Here is a 27,824-nt window from a genome sequence, read left to right as displayed (position 1 = left end):
GTGACAGAGATATTAGGGAGTAAACTGAAAAGAGCCTGATCCTGAATAATTTCAATGATTATAGTTTAATTTAATTAAGTTCCTTTCTGTGCTACCTGTAATTCAGTCTTATCTGTAAATCAATTGGGCTCTGGGCACCGTGGGTGGGTTGGTGGTTGGGTAACTCGCTCAAGTCAGTTTTTGCTTTGATTTGTAAAACACATTTAATGCTAATGTTTTATTACCCAAAGCACCTGAAATCGGCCATCATCATCAACTTGACTGCAATAACTGCATCGCATGTGCCACTCGGAGTGGCTGTATCCTAAGGGGCTTAACTAATTAATTATTTCTATAGCATATTAATTAATTGCTTTCAGATGCGCTTAATGTTAACTCTTAGTAGGCCGCCTAAAGACAAAAAAAACACAAAAACACTTAGTAAGCATTAATAGCCAAATACTTGAGAAAGGTCTCTGGACAGCTCTGCTTCTATAAGAGTGCCATGTCACTGTAATAGTCATGTTGTGGTGATGGGTGAACATGCAAACACGCCAGAAGTTGTGGGAACAGAGCTGCCGTGTCCCTGAAAACAAACAGGGGCATGAGTCCGAAGGAACACGTTGCGGGAGACCAGGATCACCGGAGGAGCAAAGGTTAATTTTTTTTTTAGAGCCTCTGTCTAAGGCTTCAAGAAGTTGTATAATTGTCTTGATTTTAGTGTAAGAGAACCCCAATGCTCAAATTATGAGATTCCAATTGACATACCTTTTTGTCTGATGGCATAAAGACCACACATATTATCTCATTTTAGACGAGGATGGCTTCCCATTTAACAATGAAGCAATGATTTAAAAGATTAATTACATTATTTCTATTTAACAGTTAGCAAATCTACATGAAACTTGTTAAATCAAATGTTAATGATCCTTTCTTGCTTGCAGCACTGCCAATAAAATTATCTGGAATCTAATTTATGCTAAACACATTGTAAATGTAAAAGTTGCTACTCAGAAGAATGTGTAAGACTGTGCTGACATCTAGTGGTACAGGAAGACTGCAGATAAAAAGACAAATTTTGAACTTTTACCATACTCTTCATGGCAGAAAGTGTTTAGATTGCTTTAAAAGGTTTTAATGGTAGCTTAAAGTCTGGTTTTTAGAAGAATCGTTATGAAGGAGGCACAGTAGATAAAGGGATAGTACAGAATGTTTTGTTGCCAACATGTGAGCAGCATACTGGGTTATCCCCAACAGTCAAAGTTACAGTGAACAGAGCATCGGTGGCTGTGCTTGACCTACCTAATGACAGGTTTCCACAGAAGTATTCATACTGTGCCCCATATTTTTTTGTACAAAAATCTATAGCTCAAATCTAGATAAAATCTGTTTTTAAAAAGTTGCTGGCACCTTTTTAAGAGACTTATTGGGTCACAAGGGGTGGGTTATTGCTTTAACAATGTCTCCATCAGCACCATAATCCCCCTCCCTCAGGAATTCTCTTCAGTGAGTTACATGCGGCCACGACTCCCCAACTCCCTTAACCCCCCACTTCCTGTCCCTCTGGAATTCTCTTCAGCAAGTCACACACAGCCAATATCTCCCTCAGCTCCCTTAATAAAGGAGTTAAGAGTGACAATGCTGAGGAGAAAACTAGAGAAAAGCTAGATCTGAGTCTATGAAATTTAATAGACAAAAAGGATGGGTAATGATATAAAAAATGTAAGAAGTTTAACTTTTACCAAACTCTAAACATTCCTACTCAAATCTAAGGGTTTCTTGGGAATTGGAAAGCAATTCACCTCTGCCTTCCTGCATACTCAGTTCCCAGGCATTGATTGTCATGAGATGATCAAAGAATTGTGATTAAATTCCAGAAAACCAACAAATAAGAAATCTCATGTGGAAGGTAGCTGTATTTTAAACATTTGCTTGTAGAGTTAAATCAACTTCAGACCACTACAAAGTTATTTTTCATGTCACGAAATTAACTACATGAGTTACAATTGTTAAACCACAATTTAATTTTTTATACTGGAATATAAACCCATTTAATTTGCTAATGTGCATTCTAAAACATTTAGAATGATAAGTTAATATAGAACTTGACAATGAAAATACTTACTAGCAGTGTTAGTCTTAATACAAATGTAAAACTGCTTCCACCATGTTGTAAAGTATGACACTGTGAAACTAATATGCTAACTAGCCTCTTCAACATAAAAACACCCCCCCCCCCTCTTTTTCCGCTGCCTCTTTGTCCATCTTACTTGTGCCTTCTAAATCCATTCATACAGTGAAATCCAGTGCATGCGCAGTACAGGTTGCCCAGTTCTTTCTCCAATGTAATGCTTATTTGAGGAAGTGTTGGAATCCTCTGTATAAGCATTACAGGGCATAGAATAAGACAGAGAATAGACTAAATATTTTACTGGGTGTGAAATAGTGAATAGACAGATATGAAGGCAAACTTACAAGAAAAAGAGGTGGGAAGTTACTGGTGCTGTGGGTTCTACCCAAGGTCACCAAGATTCACAGGTGCTAGCTCTACAACACAGTGGTTTTAGGTTATAAAGCTTGGGGAAGGTTGTATATTCCATTTAAAAATGTAAATATCTTTTTTGGTTATTCTTCTGTTTGTCAAGTCTTTCTATACGTTATATTTTTCTATATACAGGGCTGTCATGATTTAGTCCATCTTGGGCAGCTCGTTGTAACATTTTTGGCAGGATATATTGCGTTAATGTTAATTCAGTTTGAATCCAGATTATTACTGACAATGCTGTAGTCATAGAAGACGTGGTACACAATGATAGTCCTTAGTTTCTGCTTCAGGGTCAATAGATCCATAAACATGTTAGTGCTGTACACTTTTTGAATAACTAAAAAGACTTCTTATTCTGCCTATGATGTTTGCTTCCATGGCAAACAGTAGTATACTGTTCAATGATGTCAGATTGTATCAGTCCGGTAGCTTTAACTTTTTTGCTTGATGTTTTTGCCTTTTTTGTGTTTTTGATGTGCAGAAGTTGAGACAGATCACTTTCAGTAGAACATATTGGGACACTTGAAGATTTCTGTGAGCATTTTTCATCAAAATGTCCTCCTTTTAGACAACGGTTGGAAAGAATTTCCTTTTCTTTGGAATTTCTCCATTTCATTCTTCTATTCTGGAACCATATTTTAACCTACAGATATTTGTGTGTAAAAATAAGCACTATGTTAAAATGTTTTCATTGATATATAAATGTTTATTTGTCTTAATAAGTGATCACAATCAAGAGAACCTTGGGGAATTTCACAGCTTTGTCATTCTGTTTAACATGTAGCAGTAGTACAGAATACCATATATACTCGAGTACTACAGGGGGCTGGCACGCCATCTACTACAGGGGGCTGGCACGCTATATACTAAAGGGGGCTGGCAGGCTATATACTACAGGGGGATGGCAGGCTATATACTACAGGGGGCTGTCAGGCTATATATTACAGGGGGCTGGCTGGCTACATACTACTGGGGGCTGGCTATATACTACAGGGGGCTGGCACGCTATATACTACAGGAGGCTGGCTGGCTACATACTACTGGGGGCTGGCTATATACTGCTGGGGGATGGCTATATACTACAGGGGGCTGGCTAAATACTGGGGCTGTGACCAATACATTTCCCACCCTTGGCTTTAACTCGAGTCAATAGGTTTTTCCATTTTTTGTGTTTAAATTAGGGGTCCCGGCTTATACTAGGGTCAGCCTATACTCGAGTATTTACAGTACTTTATTTAATTCTACAACAAGATACCTTGAATTGCAATTCCTGTTAAAAACTAGTTTTGGCATCATTAGTAGTAACAGGCTCCATTGCCAAAGTCATGCTTTGTCTGATAATGTTAGCTCCCAGTGAATAAACTGAAAACTTTCTAGTATGAGAAGTCATATAATATTAAACATTTTGGTAAACTGCTTTTATAGCAATACAATGTTCAGCACATTAGAAGCCAAAGATGAGAAATATATTATTTGTTGTAACCCATTGTACCTGAGACTCCTTTAAGGAAAGGTTAACTGCAAGTTTCTTCCTGTCAGCTTTGCTGATGTACTTCTGTTTTTGGAACATTTTCTCAAGTGCTTTTCTTTGATCATCAGAAAACACTGCTCGTCTTAAGATTACTCTTCTTGTTTTGGAGTTTGAATCTTTTGGAAGCAGGTGCAGTTCATGTTCATTTCCTATTGAAAAACAACATTAAAAAGTCAATGAACACTCTTGTTAAGCTTTAATGGAATAGGAAAAGCATTATTATTACAAGCAAATAAAAAAGTAACCTAAAACTGTTCAGATGTTACTTTTTCATATATTTTTCACATAACCTACAGATAATAGCTACCCTAAAATTGTGTACATGACAGTCTAATGATTCAGTACTAACAGTACATACAGGATTTTATGGTGCCATTATATGAAGCAGAGCTATGCATCTGTGATATATGAAGTATCTGAAGTAGTGTGCTGTAAAGAAAATTTGGTTGCAGCCTGACCCATAGGATACAGCAAGAACCAGCAGTGTTTCATTGTTTGAGATATTGTGGCCGGCACCCCATACATATACATATATGGGGGAGATTTATCATAAGTCTCATAGAGCAGAAATGTTCTAATTGCCCGTGGCACCCAATCACAGCTCAGCTTTAATTTTCACACAGCTGTTTATAAAATAAAGCTGATTGGTTTCTATGGCAACTAGAACAGTTTTACCTCAGAAAATCATGATAAATCTCTCCCATAATATATAAAGCTGAGTGTATGTATGTGTATGTATGTCCGCTAAAGGAATCTGCACAATCACCAAATCACCAAATTTTGCACAGTCTCTCCCTGTAGCTCAGGGAACATCATAGACCAGGTTTTGTATCAAAATTTTAACCCCGTGCTTCCCAAAATACATTTATTTACCACCATATACAGGAGTCATTGTCTGCTACTGCTGCTGTGACAGTTAGCAATCAGTCATAGCTCAGCTTCTATGTTGCCACAGGTCATTAATATGAGCTTTGATTGGTAATTGGCAATGAGTATAGAACAGCTTAGGTGTGAAGTCATATGGAGAGAGAGAGAGACAAAAGGATAGAGATACATAGAGAGGGGGAGAGACAAAAAAGGGGAGGGACAGAGAAAGAGAGAGACAGAGAGAGAAAAAAAGAGAGGTACAAAGAGAGACAGACAGAGGGAGACAAAGACAGAGAGGGGAAGGGGGAGAAAGACAGAGAGAGACAAAGAAAGAGACAGGCAGAGAGAGACAGGCAGAGAGATAAACTTAGAGAGAGGGAAAGACATAGAGGGGGAAAGATAGAAAGTGGGGGCAGAGAGACAGACAGAGAAAGAGGGAGGGAGAGAGAAAGGCGGACAGAGAGAGATGGACAGAGCCAGTGAGAGAGTGATAGAGAGACTGACAGAGAGAGTGACAGAGAGAGAGAGAGAGAGAGAGAGAATCAAATCTCAGCCAGGTCAGCTACAGCATCAACCGGTTTTCTGACACAGGCATTAGGACTTAATATGATATTGTTGGATTTTTATTGTTAATACAGTGGGTATAAAGAAACTGTTAATGTATGCATGTTTTTTGTAGTTAAGTAAAATAAAAAATTAAAAAAAAAATAGCCAAAGATGCACAGTTGCTTTATTTTGTGTTTACATCTTGTTCTGTGCAGTCCAAATAACACATTCCCTATTTAACAACTTATTACAAATACAAGTTTTTATATATTGCAAAATAGCAAAAAATGGCAATTTGGATATCTGGGCACTATTTTCTATTACAGGGTTTACTGTTGGAAATAATTATTTGTATGTTTTGACAGGTCAGACATTTTTAGGACGCGAGGATACCTAACATGTTTATGATTTTACCTGTTTATTTGTTTTATATACACTCACCAGCCACTTTATTAGGTACACCATGCTAGTAACGGGTTGGACCCCCTTTTACCTTCAGAACTGCCTCAATTCTTCGTGGCATAGATTCAACAAGGTGCTGGAAGCATTCCTCAGAGAATTTGGTCCATATTGACATGATGGCATCACACAGTTGCCGCAGATTTGTCGGCTGCACATCCATGATGTGAATCTCCCGTTCCACCACTTCCTAAAGATGCTCTATTGGATAGAGATCTGGTGACTGTGGAGGCCATTTGAGTACAGTGAACTCATTGTCATGTTCAAGAAACCAGTCTGAGATGATTCCAGCTTTATGACATAGCGCATTATCCTGCTGAAAGTAGCCATCAGATGTTGTGTACATTGTGGTCATAAAGGGATGGACATGGTCAGCAACAATACTCAGGTAGGCTGTGGCGTTGCAACGATGCTCAATTGGTACCAAGGGGCCCAAAGAGTGCCAAGAAAATATTCCCCACACCATGACACCACCACCAGCAGCCTGAACCGTTGATACAAGGCAGGATGGATCCATGCTTTCATATTGTTGACGCCAAATTCTGACCCTACCATCCGAATGTCGCAGCAGAAATCGAGACTCAGCCCGTGAGCCCTCTCCATGCAACCATTACTGTAGTACAGCAGAAAGAAAACTGGTTAAAATGGGCATTGCTAACCAGATGTTCACAATTAATTTGATTCATCTGCCATATATACACGTATATATTTTTAATAGATTGTTATTTTAAAATATGCATATATATATATATATATATATATATATATATGTATGAATGCTGGATCCATGTTGTCGGGCGTCTTATGTGTGGTCACCACTATCAGGGGGTGGTCATATCCAAGGGCATCTATCTTGTTTCTAAGGGACAACATGGCTACATTTTTTGGAAATTACCTTCACACAAGTAAATTTTTTTAATGGTAAAATTCTATTATATGGCGGATGAATAAAATATGAATGCACCACATTTAAAATTAATGACAGCCACTGTGAGGCCTCATGCACATGACAGTATAAATACGGCCAGAATACCTCCACATGCATTCCAATGGGCAACATGGCCATCCATGTACATGGCCGTATTGTCCACTGTACCATATCGTAAGTGAGCTGTATAAAAATATAGAGCATGTCAATTGGTACCAAGGGGCCCAAAGAGTGCCAAGAAAATATTCCCCACACCATGACACCACCACCAGCAGCCTGAACCGTTGATACAAGGCAGGATGGATCCATGCTTTCATATTGTTAACGCCAAATTCTGACCCTACCATCCGAATGTCGCAGCAGAAATCGAGACTCATCAGACCAGGCAACGTTTGTCCAATCTTCTACTGTCCAATTTCGATGAATTAAGTGTTAACAGGCAGTTGGACAGGTGTACCTAATAAACTGGCCGGTGAGTGTATTTTCTAGTGAAAGAGGTGTGATTTCAATTTCTACATTTTTTATCTTTAAAATATTGTTTTAATTTTTTTTTTCTTTTCACTGTTATTTCAGGCCCAAAGGGTACTTTAACACTAGCAGGTCTGATCACTCATACAATATACTTTGATGCAACTGCATTGTAGTATAATGTTAATGCAATGCTTCTATATTACAGAGGCAGACTGTAATACACAATACCTTGTGACAGCTATGGAAGCCTCTAATGGCCCCCCAGCTGTCATGGCAAGTGATAAGTGCCCTCCAATGATGTCATGAGGGGATGATTCAGCCATCCAAGATGGCGAAACCCACACAAAGCACTGTTAAGTTCCACGGATCAACTGTGGCACCTAGAAGGTTAACAGCTGTGGTTGTTGCTGGCAAGTCTAATGTAGCTGGAACCCACCATGTATGGAAAAGACTCAGCCCGTGAGCCCTCTCCATGCAACCATTACTGTAGTACAGCAGAAAGAAAACTGGTTAAAATGGGCATTGCTAACCAGATGTTCACAATTAATTTGATTCATCTGCCATATATACACGTATATATTTTTAATAGATTGTTATTTTAAAATATGCATATATATATATATATATATATATATATATATATATATATGAATGCTGGATCCATGTTGTCGGGCGTCTTATGTGTGGTCACCACTGTCAGGGGGTGGTCATATCCAAGGGCATCTATCTTGTTTCTAAGGGACAACATGGCTACATTTTTTGGAAATTACCTTCACACAAGTAAATTTTTTTAATGGTAAAATTCTATTATATGGCGGATGAATAAAATATGAATGCACCACATTTAAAATTAATGACAGCCACTGTGAGGCCTCATGCTCATGACAGTATAAATACGGCCAGAATACCTCCACATGCATTCCAATGGGCAACATGGCCATCCATGTACATGGCCGTATTGTCCACTGTACCATATCGTAAGTGAGCTGTATAAAAATATAGAGCATGTCCTACTTTTCTCTGTATTTCTGTTCCGCACAGTCCATAGAAGTCAATGGGAACTTATAAAACACAGGCTAAATACATGCTACATATGGCTGTGCACCGTATGCTGCCATATACATGTCTAGTATCCAGAATCAGTGGGAGGTACACTCTGTCAGCCGGCCAATAGTCAGCCAACCATTATCTGCCAGCCCACCATATTTTATACGAACATTGTATGGAAACTTTGCCATACTGTTGCAATACGTACTGTTTTTACCGCCAGAATACAGCCATATTTACCAAGCCTTACGGTCGTGTGTGTGAGGCCTGATAAATGTGTTGCATTGTAAGTATTCAAGACTAAATCTTAGAAAATATGAGTAATTTTGCCCCAGTGTAAAAAAAAGTATATTTTCAATAACAAACTACAGGTAGACCCCAACTTAAGGTCACCTGATTTACAGATTACTCCTAGTTACAGACTGAGCCACCGGCCGCTGTGATCTCTGGTGAAGCTCTCTGGATGCTAATTGTTTACTAAGCTTTAGACCCAGACTGCAATGATATGCAAATATATATTTTATAGTAATAAAAGTTTTTTTTTTGAGAATTCAACTTAAGAATAAACCTAAAGAACCCATTTTGTACATAACCCAGGGACCGCCTGAATACTATTGATGCAATGTTAAATTTAAGGATAATTTATACTAGGGCATTGGCATTGTTCTCGGGGCTTTCTAACTTTTCTTAAAGGAGTAAGTCTACAGCTGTATCAGAAGTCAAGCAATGTGTGCTAAATGGTTCTCATCAAATAATATAGTGCTCTTGTATTCATGTGGTAGCACAGTGTCCTACTTAATGCTTGATGTTTTTGTCTCAATTGAAACAAATTGGTGTGAACAAGCCCTAATAAATTGCTCCTTACAGTTGTAGTAAGAAGTGTCTCCGTAATGTGTGCAGCAATATTGATTTGACATTTTGTGGTGGACCACCATGGAGTGAGGAAAAGGTTTAGTCATGGTTTTCATTTTTCTATTGTCATTCATTGCCTTCTTGTTAAACGGACAATTAATAGGACACTTAAGAAACTGTGCATCAGTCTAGGTTAATAAATAATCCTGGCAGTTGATAATGTGACCTATGTATTCAGCTAGTTTCTCTGTATATTGATCTCACGCTTTTAATCCCTTTTCAGGTAGAAGAGGATACAGGAGAAGATGAGCTAAAAAGAGTCTATAAAAGTCGTTTTTATTCACTGCTTTATTTTTCACTCAAGTGTTTAAATGCTGTTCAGTAGTCTCTTTGGAATGTGACAGCGGATAAAGGATTGAATATAGTTCTATGCTTCATAGCTGTACAAAAGGGCAAATGACCCTTGCCGAGGTCTTTTCAGTGTGAAATGGTCCCTAAAGTTCATCTGCACAGTGAAAAATGGTGGTTAAGTCGCGTGTGGATGAGTAAAGAGAAAGTGACGATTGGTCACGCTACTGTCATCTATTCTAATGCAATTCAGGCACTGTAAGATGCTCTGTGGGAAAGTATCAGCCCCCTTCAGAGCTGCTCCCAAGCTTACAGCTCATGAAACTACTACCATTTATTGTCTCTTCTGTCTCAAACTATTCATTATAACAACTGTTGGACTTAATTAAAGCCAACAGAATTACTCTAAAGTTTAGCAAATCGAATCTTTATGTTTCTACAACATTCCGTACACATTACTGTCTGCATGAAAGCTGAAAACAAATAGGTTAAAGTCACTATATCTATTCATTTTAGATTAGATTTCTAGTTTTAAAAGAAAATGTTTACTATTTTTTTAGGTATTTTTTCACAATTTATATTGATTTTGTTATTTAATTACATTTTATATTGTAAATAAAATGTTTGCTAAATGTTTGTTATTTCATATGAAATTTGTCATGTAAACAACAAATTTAATATACTTTGTTTAGTAGCAGTTTTTGGAGAACATTATGCATCCTGTCAATAATAAAGAATGCAAGAGTTCCAGATATTTCGGGAACAAGGAAGCTATTAGTATCTTGTATGGCTGGTTTGGTTTCCATTGGGGCATTTTCAATTGTTCAGCTCCTATATGGGATAAATCTTCAGAGTGAATCCTGAATAAGACTACTGTGATTTTTCTTAGGAATTAGCGTCTCACTATTGCATCTCCAATTAGCTTTTTAGGACCCATTAAATCCTGCTGCTCCGGTTTACAAAATAACTGAAGCATCACTGATGAAGCATAAAGACTTACTTGGAAAAGCAGTGGGGGAGGTAGGGTGCTGACAGGACCTACCACAGCAGGTTGGGTAGAATGGAAGTGATTGTAGATAGAAGTGTTTAGAAATACCTGCAAAAGTGCAAAAGAATGCAAACATTTAAACAAAATCCATCAAGAGTATTTTTATTAATTTTAAAGTGACAAGAATAATCATAATTAGTCATAAGCAAATACCCTTAGTAAAACAAGGATATTTTTTTAGAAGGATTTGATCATTACACATACACTGTACTTTCTAATCCCCCTAAAACATTTTGAATATATTTATTCATATATATACCTAGCGAGTTTTGCCAACTGTTTTATGTTAAATTGTTCTAATTTATGTATCAGACAACTCAAATGATAAAGCTCCCCCGCGTGTGTATTTGTGTATTGTCATTTTCTGCAGTTTTTAGACCATGTTTTATTATTGTTGAAAGGTGTTTGGATAGGGACAAACAGTGGCCAATGACAATTTTAAGGTATCAGGTGGTCATTTGCCATTAAGGGTAAGTGAGATTTCAACTGTGTGTGCATCAACACACAAAAAAGAAGCCTCAAGAAGAACATTTCATTATCAAATACAAAGAAATCATGTCTGTGTAGTCCGTCATTACTTGATACCATCAAACAGGTTTCTCTGCAGACTGGTGTAGACACCTATAGCCACTGGTGACTGGTTTATTCAGCTTTATTTATTTATTTATTTAATTATTTTATCCCTTAAAGAATGGCTGGACCAATTTATAAATCACCTTCTGTGTCATACCTATATCCTCACAGACTGAAAGTTCTTTCTAGCAGAGCCCTCTAATCTCCTATTGTTTCATATGATTCCGTTATTACTCTGAAATATATTTCTTTATTTGTATATGTACCCCAAGCTCTGTAAATGGCTGTGGAATATGATGGTGCTATATAAATAAAGCTTTATTTTTTATTTTTAAATGTAATTTGTGCCATCAGATATTCTGTATCTCTTGTGTATCAACTCAGATATTCTCTAAAGATTCTCATTAGGGTTCATGGTGAATGGATCCAGCTCTGTGTTCAGCACAAAATAGCTGTGCATCCCAGGGTATGTTCCCCGGTTGTTGTTGTTGCAACTTTCTGTGTTGGTAACTTGTAACCCACAAGAGATATTGCATATCTTATTGTGGGGATCAACATTTAAGACAATTCTTTCTATTCGAAATTCTACATGACTACCATTTCCTTTGAAAAACCATGCTCTCAATCCAATATGGTGGCTTTCAGGACGGCGACGTGTTCTAGGAATCTGTTACTGGAGTATTCATTTTCCTTTGGATTCTTAAAATTAAAGGATGTCCTGGGAATTTTGACTGAACGGTCCTAGATACCAATGAAGAATAAGTGACCGGTAATATGAAGTATGGTATTGTACTGTGTGCTATACAATTACTTTTCATATACACAAGTCACTGCTGAACTCATGTTATCAAGAAATGGCATAATAAAAAAGTACAGTAATTACGAGTAAACTGGTTAATGTAGAATCCCTTTAAATGTGACGTATCAAATGCAATAAAGCCTTTTACAAATATAAATGGGCCAGATTTACAAGGTTGGTTCGTTTACACTAAATTCATACAAAAATATATAGATAAAAAGGGACACTTATGTAGATAGATTTTTTAAATATATGTATACTAAAGTATAGTCAAACTTCACAGTTAATAGATTGCGGTCCTGTTTATCTTGGCCATATATATGCATTTATGTTAAAGTTATAGTCCCTATGATAAACCCACAAACTTTCTAATTAATCCATCCATATTTAGCGTTGTATGGATCCTCAGGTAGTCTTAGTAGAGAAGTACCAGTTGACATGAAAACCGTGGTCAAGGTTTCTTTTTAAACCATAAACAACTGTACAATTATTATGTGAGAACAGATGGTATGTGCCAGATGCTAAACTGTCTTGTCTCCTGAAAATGGTAAATCATATTCTCATTAATCATATTATTGTTTAATTAGGTGTAAATTACTTGGCCTCTTTTATTAACTGCATTGCCTTTCAGTGGTTTGAATTTCCAGCAGAAAACTGAACACACATTAAGAGGAACTGCAGACTACTATTTTAATTGTATTCTAAAGCCCTTTTAAAATAATTAATATTAATGTATTTCATAGAAAATAATATATAGTTAATACAACATGCAATAATATGCAATCTAAATTTTTAACCCCAATTATTTTGTATTTTTTTGCAAAAACAGTAGCAAATATCTTCATATGTTAATCTTAGCATAAGTTGTGCACTGAGATATATTATCATACCATGCCATGTCATACCATTATGTTTTCTGTACATCCTATCCAAGCCTCACTACATGTTGTCTAGCAGGTACACAGAGCATGACTTTATATTATACCATCTCAGACTTAACCCACCTGTGTTGGGGAGGAGATCAGCTGTTTGGAGATAGGGAACCTGCAGACTATCTGATGGATTAATGAGGTGAAAAGCCCATGTTGCAGGGTATGTGCCTCCCAAGGGGCTAATCTCTTCCGCTGTAGAACACAATGTTCCTGGCAAGGTGCTGGAAGCCACAGGAACATACTTCATAACAGGCTGTTCCACATCCCTCAAGAGATTTTCTATTAGGAAACTTCTGCCCATACTTCCACAGCCATGAGGCTCCCTGGTGTAGTAGGCTGATGGAGATTGTGCTACAAGGTTCCAGTTCACAGCATGGGGTGACAAAACTCCAGGCATCATCCTCTTAACACAATTAAAGTTCTTTGTAGTAGTCCAAAAGTAATGATGGTTAAAACAGAGGTTTGTAAACAGGGAAAATGCACCAAAACAGTTGCAGTTACAGATGAAGCTCTATGAAACCTCTACTGAGATACAAAACAGATCTTCATGGAGAAGGTGTGTCCAGTTCTTTCATTCATTCACTATGCCAAGTGGGTATGGCAAGGACAACAATTAACTTCTCATGGATTGCAGCCTTGAGCTGCTATACTGAGTCCTCTATAATAGGTTGCTCTATGAAGGACCTTATTATTATGTTTATTGTGCCTATGTACATTTTCCACTCTTCTATATTAGTATAAACAGACACAACTTTGTATTACTGTGTAAATATATAGAAATTATGTATGTAAACATTCATGTTCTGAAGCACATTTATTACTGACATCTTTAGCATTTAGCAAAGTTTGTTGGCAACATTGAGAAGCCATTTGCACAAAATATGCATGTGACATTACTTTAAGGGTCTATGTAAACAGCATAACTAAATACATAGATCTTACGTAGATAATTATGCTAAGTGATTGAACATGGCACATTTTATTTTTGTTCAAATGCTTCATGAATTTAACCCCTTAGTGATGTGGCCTTAAAAGGTTAAGTGGCCATAAATTTTATTTTGCACGCTACCTTAACATTTTTTGCAGCAGTTTTTTGGGTCACATAGCACAAGTTAAAACATAATAAAAGTTTTAAGATTTTTATGAATTTTTTTGTTTTATTTGGGGTTAAAAGTGGTAAAAGGCTTCTTTGTAATTTATAGTACATATTTTTAAAAATTTGCACTTCAGTCATTTTGATATATATTATATAAAGTCTTGGGTAAACAGGGTAACAATGGCAATGATTTTTGTAGCGTATAGGGGTAATTTTATTATACGGGAAAATGCGAATGTATTATGCATATTTATTAATATTTTTTGTGTATGTGTGTTTTTAGTTTATATGTACCCTATGAGGTCGTAAAAGACATTTCCACAGTTTTTTTAATTGTTGTTTTTTAATTTTTATTTATTTTCTTTTACAAGTTTTCCCCCTGTAACTGGGACATCTATAAGACCCCTGATGTTAATCAGAGTTGTATTGGGATCAGACCCAGCAGCTATAGAGTTGGAGTAGCAGTCTATAGCGCCAGCTCTGCCCCTCTATGAATTGCGCTACTTCAACGTGATGCTGTGAGGAGTGGAGAAGTGAAAAGCGGTTATAAACCACATTTCCCTCCTCCTTAGGGCAGTGATGGCAAACCTTTTATAAAGCAAGTGCCCAAACTACAACAAACACCCACTTATTTATACATCAATACAGAAGAAAGAGGATAAATTCAAATTATTATTGTAGTTTCCCTCTTGGGTCCCCTGTATAGGAAGAATTGCAGGGCCCATGGCAGGCGCTCAAATTATAATCCAGCTCTGTCCACATTTTTACTCCTTCTGCAGTCCCAGGCAGCCAAGTATGTACTGAGTGCACAATGTCCTGTGTGGCCTGGGACTGCAGGAGGAGGCCATGGGTCCTGTCTAATGAACTCTATGCTGAGGACCTGGGTACCCACAGAAAGGGCTCTAAGTGACATCTCTGGCGCCCGTGCCATAGGGTCGCCTCCACTGCCCTAGGGTCTAACACCCACAGACTCTGTACTGCTCTCACGGCTAGTGCGTGAGAAGGAGAAAACTGCAGCCACGTCTTCATTCAGGACCTCCGCCCATGGACGTCTAAACTCTTTGAGCGGGCAGAGACGAGTTAAGGGATAAAACTTTCATCTGTCTCTATATAAAATCTGCCTGGGCCTAAGGCAAGCTACCTAACCCACAATACTTCTTGTGTTGTATTTTTATGTGCCATTCACAGGTCGGCTGACAGTATGTACTTACTTGCAGGAACAGATATTTAAAGTGTAAATTGAATTCTTAAAATGTGTCCTATGATTCTTTGCCCTCTGCCAGAAAGATAATGTATTCAAATGCACACATGAAATCCTGAGCATTACCACACATCCATTTAAGTGTGATTTATTAAGCTTTTCTCAGCCTGGCTGCTTAAAATGCATAAACAGTTGTGAACAGTAAACAACCATGTCTTTGGATAGAAAAACAGCACCCACATGCTGTGCATGGAAATTGCCCTTAACAACACTGCCTATTGTATATCCAATTTGGAGCCAAAGGTTACTTGTAATCAAATTTCAAGTTCTCATCATTTCTAAAAGCTGCACTTCCATATGTATATGTTTTGTCAATCACATTTCTCATTTTGTGTAAGATAAAGAAAGGATTTGAGCATTAAATAAAACAGTTGTGTGTATTATGTGTGCATTACAGACTTATGTTTTGACTGAATATAAAAATTTGGAAAGAAATACTTCACCATTATTCATGCTGTTGATTTCAGAAGTCTGTTGGCAGTGGACCACCAACCTCACAAAACATAAAATTTGCAGCTTGATAAAATAACCTGTTCTCTAAGCATATAAATCACAATATTAAAACCACCTAATTTTGTGCAGATCCTCCTTGTGCTGGTAAAACAGCTAAAAAGGGATGGGCATCAAAAGACCTATGAATATGTTTTGTGGTATTTGACTTCAAAATATTTCCAGCATATCTATGAAATAGTAAATAAATATTTTTCATAAACTAATATAAAATAATAATTTCTGTAATATATATGAAAAATACAATGGACACAAAAATTTGCTTTTGCTACTGCACTTATTACTCTAAATAAACATCCACTCTATAATCCTGTTCAACAGAGAGTAGACATATAAGGAAGAGTTATTGAACTTTTAAATGACTTAATTTCTTACAAACATGGATAGCATTTTACTTGGATGAATCTTTTAACAAAGCTGGTGTGAAATATTATTCAGATCTATAAGGAGTTTAGTCCTTAAAACATTTAGCCTCTTCTTCTTTCCTATACACTCTTTGAACTATGCATTCAACTGATTGAAATAGAGGAGGAGGGGATGGTTCAATAGGAAAAATAATCAATCAAAAAATAATATTAATAAAGTTTACCTGCAATTTTATTTAATACATTGAAAAGAGAGTTTTAAATATTAATCAGATTGCTTTGTCTATTCTCATCTTGGCACATTAACTCAATAACAACTGCCCATTTATGTCAGCTACTGCGAGGCTCGAGTCTACAGCAACGTCAATGTTTCTCCCTCTTCTCCACTTCTGTCTTCTTCTTTCTTCTCTGTATAGCCACAAAGTAGCACTATTCAGTGAATAGCAGAGTTGGCACTGCCACTGCCTCTATATACCCGGTGGTCAAATTATTTCTGGGTCTGCATGGATTAATCAGAGCTGTTGTGTCTCCTTAGACCCAGTACAGCTCTGATATCACATCAGCCACATCATATAGAAAACCCCTAAAGCAGTGGCGAAAATACCACTGTAGCAGCCATAGCAGCTGCAATGAGGCCTACAATGAGAGGGGTCCAGACCACCGCTCAGCTGCCAACTCTTTCTACAGAGAGTTTACAGCAATATTGAGGAGGCTGGTGGTGAAGCATGGCAGGCTGTATACAGGGTACAGGACTAGAGTCTAGCAGAGCCATACATGCACGTTATCCAATTACTCATATGTATTACCTGTGCACAGCCTCTTCAGGGAAACTAGGGAATTTGAAAGGTTTTTTTCTTTGTAAGATGTGTAAACGTATACACTAGTAGGGGAAATAGTAGTATTATCATAGAATACACAATAGTATCTGAAATATGAAATACAGTGCCACATGAACTGTAATACTACATCAGTAATTTATGTTATAGCCTATGTGAGGGAAGGACAGGATGAATATTAAAAAGTGGAATAAGGGAACATATTTGAAACATTACAACAGATTTGGAAACATACCGCCTGTCTGCACACTTAAAAACTGAACACAATATAGACCCTAAGACAGTGATGGCGAACCTTTTAGTAGATGAGTGCCCAAAAAACAAACCTAAACCCCCCTTATTTATTGCGAGGTGCCAACCAAAAAGCTCCCTGTTCTTCAACAACTTTCAATCATATTGGCCTCCTGAGGACATCAACAGAGTGGAAAGATGGACAATTTACATAATGTTAACTTCTTTCCAGTGTCCCTCTGTACACAGAGAATAGTGGGGCCAGCAGGAGGTACTCCATAGGTAATTCGGCCCTGTCTACTCATTCTCCCTCTTCCCAAGTAGTGAAGTAAGTATTAAAATATGACTGAAAGCAGCAACTTTTAAGTTGCTTGGAACTGCAGGAAGATTCTTTGAGTCCTGTCTTGTGTGCTGGGGCGATGGCCGTGCCATAGGTTCGCCACCACTGCCCTAAGAGGTCAGGAGAAGACATAAATAAATATTTGATCAAAGAGAAGCATTATGGATTTACAATTTGCAAACTCTCTAGCCAAAGAAATAAAATATAGACTTAAAGGGGTTGTTCACTAGTTTCAGAATGAATATCAAGGTGTTTCCTGCTGAACAACAATTTCAAAAAGAGATATATATATATATATATATATATATATATATATATATATATACTGTATATATACATTTGGATACAATCTTGGTTATAAAATTGTAAAATTGCATGACTTTTCCTATTGAGATTTGGCTACCATCTGATTGGTTTGACAGATGTCTAACATCAGTTTGACTGATGTAATTTATTCACAACGACATAAACCATTTTATATTTTGTAACTTTTCACTATTTAAAATGCTCACATATCCAATCATCTTATTTTCTACATTCATTTAAAAACCCTGTTTTTTTCTTTATCCTGCGGAAAGCAGGAGGTACTGTTACAGTGAGGAAAGGGGGAGGGGGGGCATGCATACATTAAAATCCGGCTTTGCCGAAAGACACTCAGGTGACATCAGCCTGAGTGCCTCTGGCTCAATTACATTTTTAAGTCGTTTTAGCAGCAAATATGCTGTTTCTTTATGAATTAAAACTGTTCCACTTGCATAAAGAAATGAGCATGTCTTGCTGGACTTCTACCATCTGTCAAACTAAAGGAAGATGTCCGTTTACTGTGCTGAAAAACAGTAAATGATTGGTTAAATAATTAAGGTGTGTTCACACATTCTATTTTCCATATAATTCCAGCATGATGATGATTATTTGAGAGAGTGAAAAATAAATGGTCTTTTACATGGACCGAAGGCATGCAGGTGATTGGTCTATCAAAAAGTGTCCAGGAGAAGGAAATTTTAGTGGTTGGGAAAATGAATGGTGTTTCCTATTGATTATCGGCAGCCTTTTAATTGCCTGATAAGAAAGTGAAAAAGTATTTTGATTTCCCCATTGACTGTAGGAAGGTATCTAATTGGTTAAGCAAAAAATGTGTCTGCTATAGAAAAAGAGGAGTTGTTAGCAAATTTATTTATTTTCTCTAATAGTCCATCAATTAGCTCAATTATTCATACTGTACAGAGTTTATTACTCACCTAAAATGTTGTCACAGTGGAATGGTGGAAGAGAAAGAATTAGAACAGGGGTGGTAAAAAAATAATTCCGATTTTGTATAATAAGGCATTGGACATCAAGAAATGCACCAACAGTTATGATGTAGAACAGTTGGTTTACCGATGTATATTATATTGGTTGAGGGTTTTGTTAAAATTAAAAGGGGACATAATGATATTAACAAATTTAGGGGTTTTCTAGATCTCTGTTTGCTGTCATTCTTTTCATTTTTCCAGTGGATAAAAACCATTCTCTGGTCATATGATGTCACACTGGAAGTTAATAGTGTGTAGACTTAAACAGAGATCTAAACGTCTATGATAAATTGATTAAGAAAGTATATATAGTCAGCAAATTGAAAGAAACAATACAATTTGCTGAGGGAAAGGGGTATCATAATATTTGGGGGCCACTAATGGGATGGGGCTACAGGACTAAATTAATTTGAATGAATAAAAGTGTGACATTGCGGTGACCAGTATATCTGAACACCACAACTTACAGTATGGGAGGCCCCTGTCAAAATTTGACTATGGAGCCCCATCAATTAGTTACAACCCTGCCCTAAAAAATCAGCAAGTGTTGGTCTATTACTAAGCCAAGTGGGCAGAGTAAAATTGCAGAACATTATACTTTTTATTGCATATATATGGCGTCATGATTTTTTTAATATCAAACAGAATTTGATAAACATTAATTTAAAAATACATTTTTAATGTGAAGAAGTTAGCAGTTGGCATGTAACATCCGTGCCAAAGTCTTCCTATGTCCGCAGAGTGCAGCTCAGGTGCCATTAATTTTCCTTAATGTTTGGCATGTGTGATCTATGGCTAAGGTTGTTGCAGTATTTGGGATTGATTGATCCACACCCAGCTTCCTACAGCCCAACCTGTCCAACAAGTCCAATCAACTCTGGAGGCAGCATTCAGGAACTCCTTTGTACAGGAGGTATTCAGACCCGACAACCACAACTCTTCCTCGACCTGGCTCAACCAAACTAAGCAATCATGGGAGAAGAGCCTTGGTGATTGAGGTAAAGAAGATGCAGTGTGGAGATGAGAGAACATTCCACAAAATCAACTGCAGCCCTTCACCTGTCAGGGCTTTAAAGAAGCCTTTCCTCAGTTAACCCCTTAAGGACGCAGCCATTTTGTAACTTAAGGCTCAGCCCGATTTTTTGGATTCTGACCTGCGACGCTTTATATGGTTATAACTTTTGAACACTGTTACTTATCAAAGCGATTCTGAGATTGTTTTTTCCCCACATGTTGTACTTCATTTTAGTGGTAAATTCTGGATGATAAGTTTTGCGTTTATTTACAAAAAAAAGAAAATATGATAAATTTTTTGAAAAATTTGCCATTTTCGAAATTCTAAATCATTGCGTTTTCAGGCAGATAGATTTACCACCTAAATAAGTTGCTGAATAACATTTCCCATTTGTCTACTTTACATTTTCATAATTTCTGAAATGTCTGGATGATTTATTTTGATGTCACGCGGCTTACAAATAGAATATCGCTTTTCCGGATTTTCAGAATTGACTATTTTGGGGATAAATACAGTTTTGAATGAAATTTTACATATTTAGCATCAAAACCCCCTATATAATCTACCCATTTTCAAATCTGCACCCCTCAAGCTATCAGAAACTGCTTTTACGAAGATTGTTAACCCCTTGAGATCTTCATAGTAATTGAATCAAAATGGAGGTGAAATTTAGAATGGTCATATTGTTTCCTTATACGTTCATTTAGCACTAAGATTTACACATTTCCAAAATATAAAAAGAGAAAACCCACCATACAATTTGTTCTGCAATTTCTCCTGAGTGCAGCGACCCCCCACATGTGGCTGTGACTTGTTTTATGGGGGCACAGCGAGGTGCAGAAGGGAAGGAGGGCGCTGCAGCTGCCAGGATTTTAGTTTCCTCATTGGCCCCTTTTGAAGGCTATAAAATTTTCGCTTTTTCGTTATTGGGGCCATGCGGGATGAGATGCTTTTTCCATTGTTACCATTTTGGGGTTGGTATCACCTATTGTTGAAAATTTAGGAACTTTTTTTGAGGGCAGGAGTAGAAAAGCATCAATTCTGTACTGGATTTTTTACTTTTTTTTTTTGGTGTTCACCGTATAGACTAATAATCATGTTATCTTTATTCTATGGGTCGATACGATTACGGGGATACCAGACATGAATATATTTTCTTACGTTTTACTAAATTTGTCAAACAAAACCCTAATGTGGGGAAAAATCTATAATTTATGTATTGCCATCTTCCAAGTAGCATAACATTGTTACTTTTTTGGCTACGGAGCTGGTTGATGGCTTGTTTTTTGCGGGACATGTTGTACTTTGCACCAGTATCATGTCTGAGTACATATGGTTTTTTGATCGCATTTTATAGCATTTTTTGTGGAATTGAAAAGGTAAAAATCATAATTTTTGGAGGGTTTATAACAGTTTTTTTTTACGGCGTTTATCGTGGGGGTTCAATAATGATTTACTTTTATTCTACGGGTTGTTACGGACGCGTTGATACTATATATGTGGGGTTTGTGTTATGATTTAGACTTTTTTTTGAGTTATATGTCTCTTTATATGTTTTGGGAGTTTGGGGCATTTTTAGTGATTTATGACTTTATTTTTTTATTGAATAACTTTTTTTTTTTTACTTTTTCACTTTTATACCATGGGACATGAAGAAGCAATCTTCTGATTGCTTCTTCATGATAATATTCTGCAATACTGATGTATTGCAGAGTATTATCAGTGTCAGCCTATACACTTGCATAGGCTGGCACTGTGCCAGTAAGATGACGTCACAGACGCCATCTTACTGGCAATTCTTGCAAGTAACTCTGGGGTCCAGATCGGACCCCAGAGTTGCTATGGCAACGATCGGCACCCCCGAAAACGGTTCGGGGGGGGCGATCGTGGGGGAAAGACCCCCCAGATGCTTGTTAGATGCCGCAGTCGCTCTGACCGCGGCATTTAACGGGTTAAGCACCCACGATCGGAGACAGCTCCGATCGCGGGTGTTACACTGGGGTGCCGGCTATTAGTTACAACCGGCACCCCGTGTTTCCCGATGCCGGTTCGGCTCTGATCCAGAGACAAGCCGGCATAAGCGCCGTGGCGGATATATCCGCCACTGAGCGCTAAGTCACTGCGCTCCGTGGCGGATATATCCGCCACGGAGCGTGAAGGGGTTAAAGACATATGAAAGGCTGCATACAGTTTTAAAAAAAATACATGAAGGATTCCGGAACTATTACAAATAACATTCTCTGGTCTGTTGAGACAAAGATTAAACTTTTTGCTGTTAATTCTAACCAATGTATGTTGAGAAAACCAGGCACTAACAGCACCTGCCAAATACAAAGCCAACAGTAAAATTTGGTGGTGGTTTCATCATGCAATTTTCAGCTGCAGGGAAAGGACAACAGGTTGCAACTGAAGGAAATATGAATGCATAGTACAGAGATATCTTGGATTAAAACCTCTTCCATAGCGCTCTGGACCTCAGGCTGGCCAAAGGTTCACCCTCCAACAATACAATGTTCCTGATCACACAGCTAAAATAACAAAGTAGTGGTTCCAGAAAAATCTGTGACCATTCTTGACTGGCCCGCCCAGAGCACTGACCCAAACCCAATTAAGCATCTCTGGAGAGACTTGAAAATGGCTGTTCACTAATGTTCACCATCCAATCTGAGGGAACTGGAGAGGATCTGCAAGGAAGAATGGCAGATGATCCCCAAATCCAGGTGTGAAGAACTTATGGCACCATTCCCAAGAAGACCCATGGCATGTACTAGCTCAACAGGTGCTTCTACTCAATACTGAGCAGAGGGGCTGAATACTTATGACCATGTGATATTCCAGTTTTACTTGTTTAACAAATTAGCAAAAATATCTACATTTCTGTTTTTTTCTGTCAAGATGGGGTGCAGAGTGTACAATACAACTTAAAAGGGGTTTGAATTCTTTCCATACCCATTTTAGCTTTGCCTAGTGTCATTACACCTTGCTGGTTCAACTAGTCTCCTTATACAATTCACTATTGCTGATTGTTTTTGGTTTGCTATCATGTACAGTATATATAACCTCTGTTTTGTTTACTTGACTTCTCCGAAGTGATTTGATGATGTACCTTCACCGCCATCTTGTTTTGCACCCATTTTTGTCCAATTACGATTGTTTGCATCTGTCATAGGTCCCTCTGTGTTTGGTCATTTATCCTGTGCACTTAGTCAGTGTAAGGATTGTCAACCATAAGTCCCTAACCAATAGGGTTAGCAAGGCTTGTTAGGTAGGTGACAAGGGTTGTTGGTGAGTCTAGGGTCTGCAACCCCTTCTCTACCTTGACATGGAATCTTCAAGCTTATCCTGCAAAAATCTTCACATATACTTTGTATTTTCTTCCACAAATCTGGATATAAAAGATATTTCCTTCTATGAGTTACATGGTAATTACAATCTTACAGCAGCATGGGAATGCAGCTGTTGTCTTAATGCTGTGAATTGTGGATATCTTTGGGATAAAAGTATCCACCATCATTCATTTGATATACTGTAATTTGTTTTAATACTTATGTGTGTTTTATGCTTTTTTATGCCATTGCCAACTAAAAATACCTAAATCTTATTTAAATCTCATTAAATTGTCATTAAACATGTCACTGTGTGGGTCTACAATTTGCCAAGCAAAATTGTTGGAGCCTGGATAAATCATTGAATGCTCGCAAGAATGTCACACAATACAAAGTATATGGCAGGAGGGAATGAATCTTTTGTTATCCTTAAATCTTTCAGAAAGACAATAGCCATCTATCAATGTCAGTATGGCAAGACCAAAGAAATTTATTGTAGCCATTACTTTTGTTATGTCGTTTGTAATTAATTTGTATTGCTTATTTGCTGCTGGCTTCTACCTAATTTTGATAGCTGGCTTCTGTAGCACAGTCTTGGCTCTCAGCAATCAGTCCATTCATAGTAAGAATTTAGATACGAACCTATATCTGTTTAGTACATTATTTGTATGGCAAAAAGATGACTGGTCAGTGTACAAAAAAATAACTTGGACCCTGTAGGAAAAAGAATATGTATCTGAGTAAGAATTATACCAGATCACCATCATGATAGTGTCATAACTATTCAGAAGATCAGTACTTTTTGTGTAAAACAGGAATATTAACAGGAATTTAGGAGGAACATTGCAGCAAAAATTGACCCACTAAACCACTACCAATATGTAACAGATTAACACCTTCCATTTCATGTTTCTTTCATGACCCAGTATGATGGCATTGGTTGTATAAAGTCAAGAAGGAGGGGGAGGGTTTAGCTCTGAACTTTCTGGGGGAGATTTATCATTAGGCAGGATTTTGAGCAGTTGTCTATGTGTTAGACTGACAGGTTTCCAGCAGTTGGATTTATAGTCTGGTGTATGTGCAGTGTTAAATGCCTTCTGATGTGATCAGCTGTGTGTGCTCTATGCGAATAGACTGAATCAGTCGCATGTATGTTTAACATCTGCACAATTTCTGCCTTTTTGCAATGTTTTTGCACAGAAAATTCTCAATTACCTCAAACATAAAATTGAGCAAAAACTTCCCCCTGTAGTAGCATTGGACCCACATACACCACCTCCTATGTGGTGTACTTTTGAGATCATCTTGCCGAGGATCGTCGTTCCTTGTATCATCTTCGGGGAGCTGCGATCCATCACCATGACAGCCTTGGCTCTTCTGAAGACCCGAGGCTGTCTCGTTTTAACCCTTTCATTACAATGTGCTACCAGCACATTGTAATGAATGAGGAGGAAAATCCCCATATACTGCCTTACTGTATTTTGGCAGTATATGATAGGATCGATCAGACAACCTAGGGTTAAAGTACCCTAGGGAGTGTGAAAAATAGTAAAAAGAAAAATAAAAAAAAAACTGTTTTTGTACAGGAGGTTTTAATTTTTGTAAATGTATGAAAACATTATAAAACCTATACAAATTTGGTATCCCCTTAATCATATTGACCCAAAGAATAAAGTAGATATGTAATTTGGGGTGTACAGTGAAATCCGTGTAATCCAAGCACAAAAGAAAACGGTGCAAATGTGATTTTTTTCACTATTTTCACTGCATTTGGAATTTTTTTTCCAGCTTCCCAGTACATGGCATGGAATATTCGATACCATCATTATGAAGTGCAGTTTGTTACGCAGAAAACAAGTCATCACAGAGCTCTTTACGTGTAAAAATAAAAAATGTATAGATTTTTGAGGGTGGGGAGTGAAAAATGGAAATGAAAAAACAGGAAAGGGTCTGGTCCTTAACCGGTTAAAGGGGTATTTCCATGAAGACAAGATTCTTAAATATACTCAGGATAACTAAATAACACATTCTGTTATTCACTGTTATACTGTATTTCACAGATATAATTCTAACCCGTTTCTATCAGTCCTGGTGTATACAATTTAGGTTGCCCCAGGATCGACCCTAAATCAGAAGTCTAGGGTCGGGCAGGACATTTTGTTCTCCTGTCTGACGCTGCACTGAGCTCCTCTCTGTCCTCCAGCCCCCACCCATTGCAAGACGACTTCACATACACACGAGTGATGGGAATTCTGGCTCTTCCTAGTGAGCGGGCACGGTAGGCTCCGCTCACTAAGAATAGCCGTCTCCTCTGGCTCCTGAATGGCTCCCTATTAAATATATAATAGGGAGCCGCAGGCCAGACAGTAACCCCACACCACACCACTTATAACCCAATTATATCCAGTTAAATGGGGCATGGTAAGCCATTTAGGGACGGGGTTTAGAAAGCCATTAGCTCTCTGAAGTGAGCTGGCTCACGCCATTCATGTGAACGACCCATCACTAATACACACACACTTCCTGCCAGAAAACAACAGTGTGAGAAGAGTAAATCTACAAGCTACAGACAGATAAGATCTTTATCCACGGGAGGAGGAGGCAGGAATATAGTTGACAGTATTTTATGGATGTTATAGCATAGCTGAGAATGTCATGTGTAATATGTGTCTCATGGATCTCATCATCTCTGATTGTTTCATTTATTTTTCTATGTGTCAGATACTAGTGAAATTTAAGACACTTAATGAAAGTGTACATAAACCTTGACCTTGATAATCTAACCACCTTTTTAGCACACAGCATCTCACAGCACCAGAGGGATCATAATGTGTTTGCTTAGAGAGAGACACTGACCGGTGAAACAGCAATAAAACAGAGTAATATTGTAAAGTCAGGGGTTAAAAATTATCTTCATTGTGTAAACTGAAGATAAATTTGAGAATTTTCTTTCATGGGCAAATCCCTTTAAGAACACAACTTAAAATGGCCTTCAGGACAAAGCACTTTTTTTTTTATTTTTCCCTTTTCAAATTCCAAAAGACATAACTGTTTTATTTTATATCTGATATAGGCATATGAGGGCTTGTTTTTTTGTGGTAAGATTTGTATTTTCCAATGGGTTAATTTTCATATTAAAAATAGCACAATGATTTAAATGTATTAATTCTTTCGTGCAGCGGAACAGAATAAAACTGCTGTTTTGACACTACTTTTTTATTTAAAACTTTTAGGAAGTTCACTCTATAGTATAATAAATATTATAAAATCATTCTATAGGTTAGTATGATTAAGAAGACATGAAACATGTACAGGTTTTCTTATGTTTTACTACTTTAACAAATAAATCAACTTTTTAAGGAAACCGCATTTGCCATTTTCTGAGAGCATGTGTCACCATATTGCTAGAACGTTTTTATTCCTCATTCAAAAGAGGGTTATTTGGGCTTGTTTTTAGCAGGAAAAGGTAACGCTTAGATTGGTGCTATTTTAGGGTACATCTGACTTTTTGATTTTTTTTTACTTGTTTTTATTATATATTTTTGGGGGGGTTGAAAGCACTAAAATTGCAATTTTAAATTATTATTTTTTTATTTTTTATACCCTTCACAATAAGGGTATAATAATGTAATATCTGCTTGGCCAAGGTCACTACAGATATGACAATACCAATTTTGTGGGGTGGGTTTTGTTATTTTATTTTTTTAACACAAGATATAATTATTTATCCGGAATGGGTGATTTTTGTGGTGTGTTTTTATTTTTATCTATTTATTATTTAAATAATACTAATAAGCATTATAAACTTAGGCTGGACACCAAAGATGCATATTTATCACTATGACACATCTGGTGTAATTTTAGACCATCTATGGCTTTGCAATTGTAGACTACCATAGACTGATTAAACTGCCTATGACAAAACATGTGAACAATAGAGGAGTGCCAGCAAAATGTAACAGATGCTCATAAAACGGTTAAATACCACACATGGGTGAGCTACTAGCACATTGCTTTCATGCTGCATGAGTGTTAACATAGTTCTATTACTTGATTTCAGATGTGTTCCCTGAATATTTACTTTGTATATATTGTGGAAGGGTAGCTGCCACTACAGTAGATTTGGGTGTAGAATGAGGATGGTGCCCAATGGAAAGGCGGATGGATGTGGGAAAGCTGGGTGTTTTGTTACTATGGAGGAGTAATTTGGAAAGCTGGGTGTTTTGTTACTAATGAGGAATAATTTGCATCCAGCTGGAAGTCCTGCATAACTACCTGGTGCAGACTTCCCACAATGGCTTCACCCTGGTAAGTAGACAGGCCATGCCGAAGGCCTGTGGAGATGAGGCAGTTGTAAACTGATATATTGTAAGTTTTTGGGGTGCCGGGCAGTAGGCCTGCAGCTGGTGCAGTAGGGGATCACAATGTGTAGTTAGTGCCACAGAGGCATAGGCTTTATTTTGATGTTTTCTTTATTTTGTATTACTGCCGAATAAAAGTGTCTCCCATCAGTTGTACCCAAATCGCACAGTGTGGAAAGTAAATTAACAGATGTGCTGGTAAATTGTACCCGTCTACCCTAGAAGACAACGGTCCTGAGCCTAATCCCTTACAATATATAATATAA

General features: G+C 37.4%; 1 protein-coding gene across 1 annotated transcript; it reads right to left on the bottom strand.

Moving 5' to 3' along the window:
* Positions 1-2,232: 2,232 nt before the first annotated feature.
* On the bottom strand, positions 2,233-13,419 carry DBX2 (developing brain homeobox 2). The gene is made up of 4 exons (XM_072150680.1): positions 12,998-13,419; positions 10,574-10,669; positions 4,017-4,204; positions 2,233-3,167 (listed from the first exon to the last, which is right to left on the bottom strand). Exons 1-4 carry the CDS (start codon positions 13,323-13,325, stop codon positions 2,862-2,864), a joined length of 918 nt encoding a protein of 305 aa, XP_072006781.1. The 5' UTR covers positions 13,326-13,419; the 3' UTR covers positions 2,233-2,861.
* Between the last annotated feature and the right edge of the window lie 14,405 nt (positions 13,420-27,824).

The sequence above is a fragment of the Engystomops pustulosus genome, chromosome 4 (assembly GCF_040894005.1).
Source record: "Engystomops pustulosus chromosome 4, aEngPut4.maternal, whole genome shotgun sequence".
In the NCBI taxonomy this organism is placed as follows: Eukaryota; Metazoa; Chordata; class Amphibia; order Anura; family Leptodactylidae; genus Engystomops; species Engystomops pustulosus.
This window is presented reverse-complemented; position numbering and strand designations above follow the sequence as displayed.

Coding starts and splice junctions, on each gene's coding strand:
- DBX2 (XM_072150680.1), bottom strand. CDS start 13,325: ATGATGCCTGGAGTTTTGTCACCCCATGCTGTGAACTGGAACCTTGTA. Junction 10,670..12,997: donor TGATCTCCTCCCCAACACAG/GTGGGTTAAGTC, acceptor GCACTTTTGCAG/GTATTTCTAAACACTTCTAT. Junction 4,205..10,573: donor CTCCCCCACTGCTTTTCCAA/GTAAGTCTTTAT, acceptor GTTTTTCAATAG/GAAATGAACATGAACTGCAC.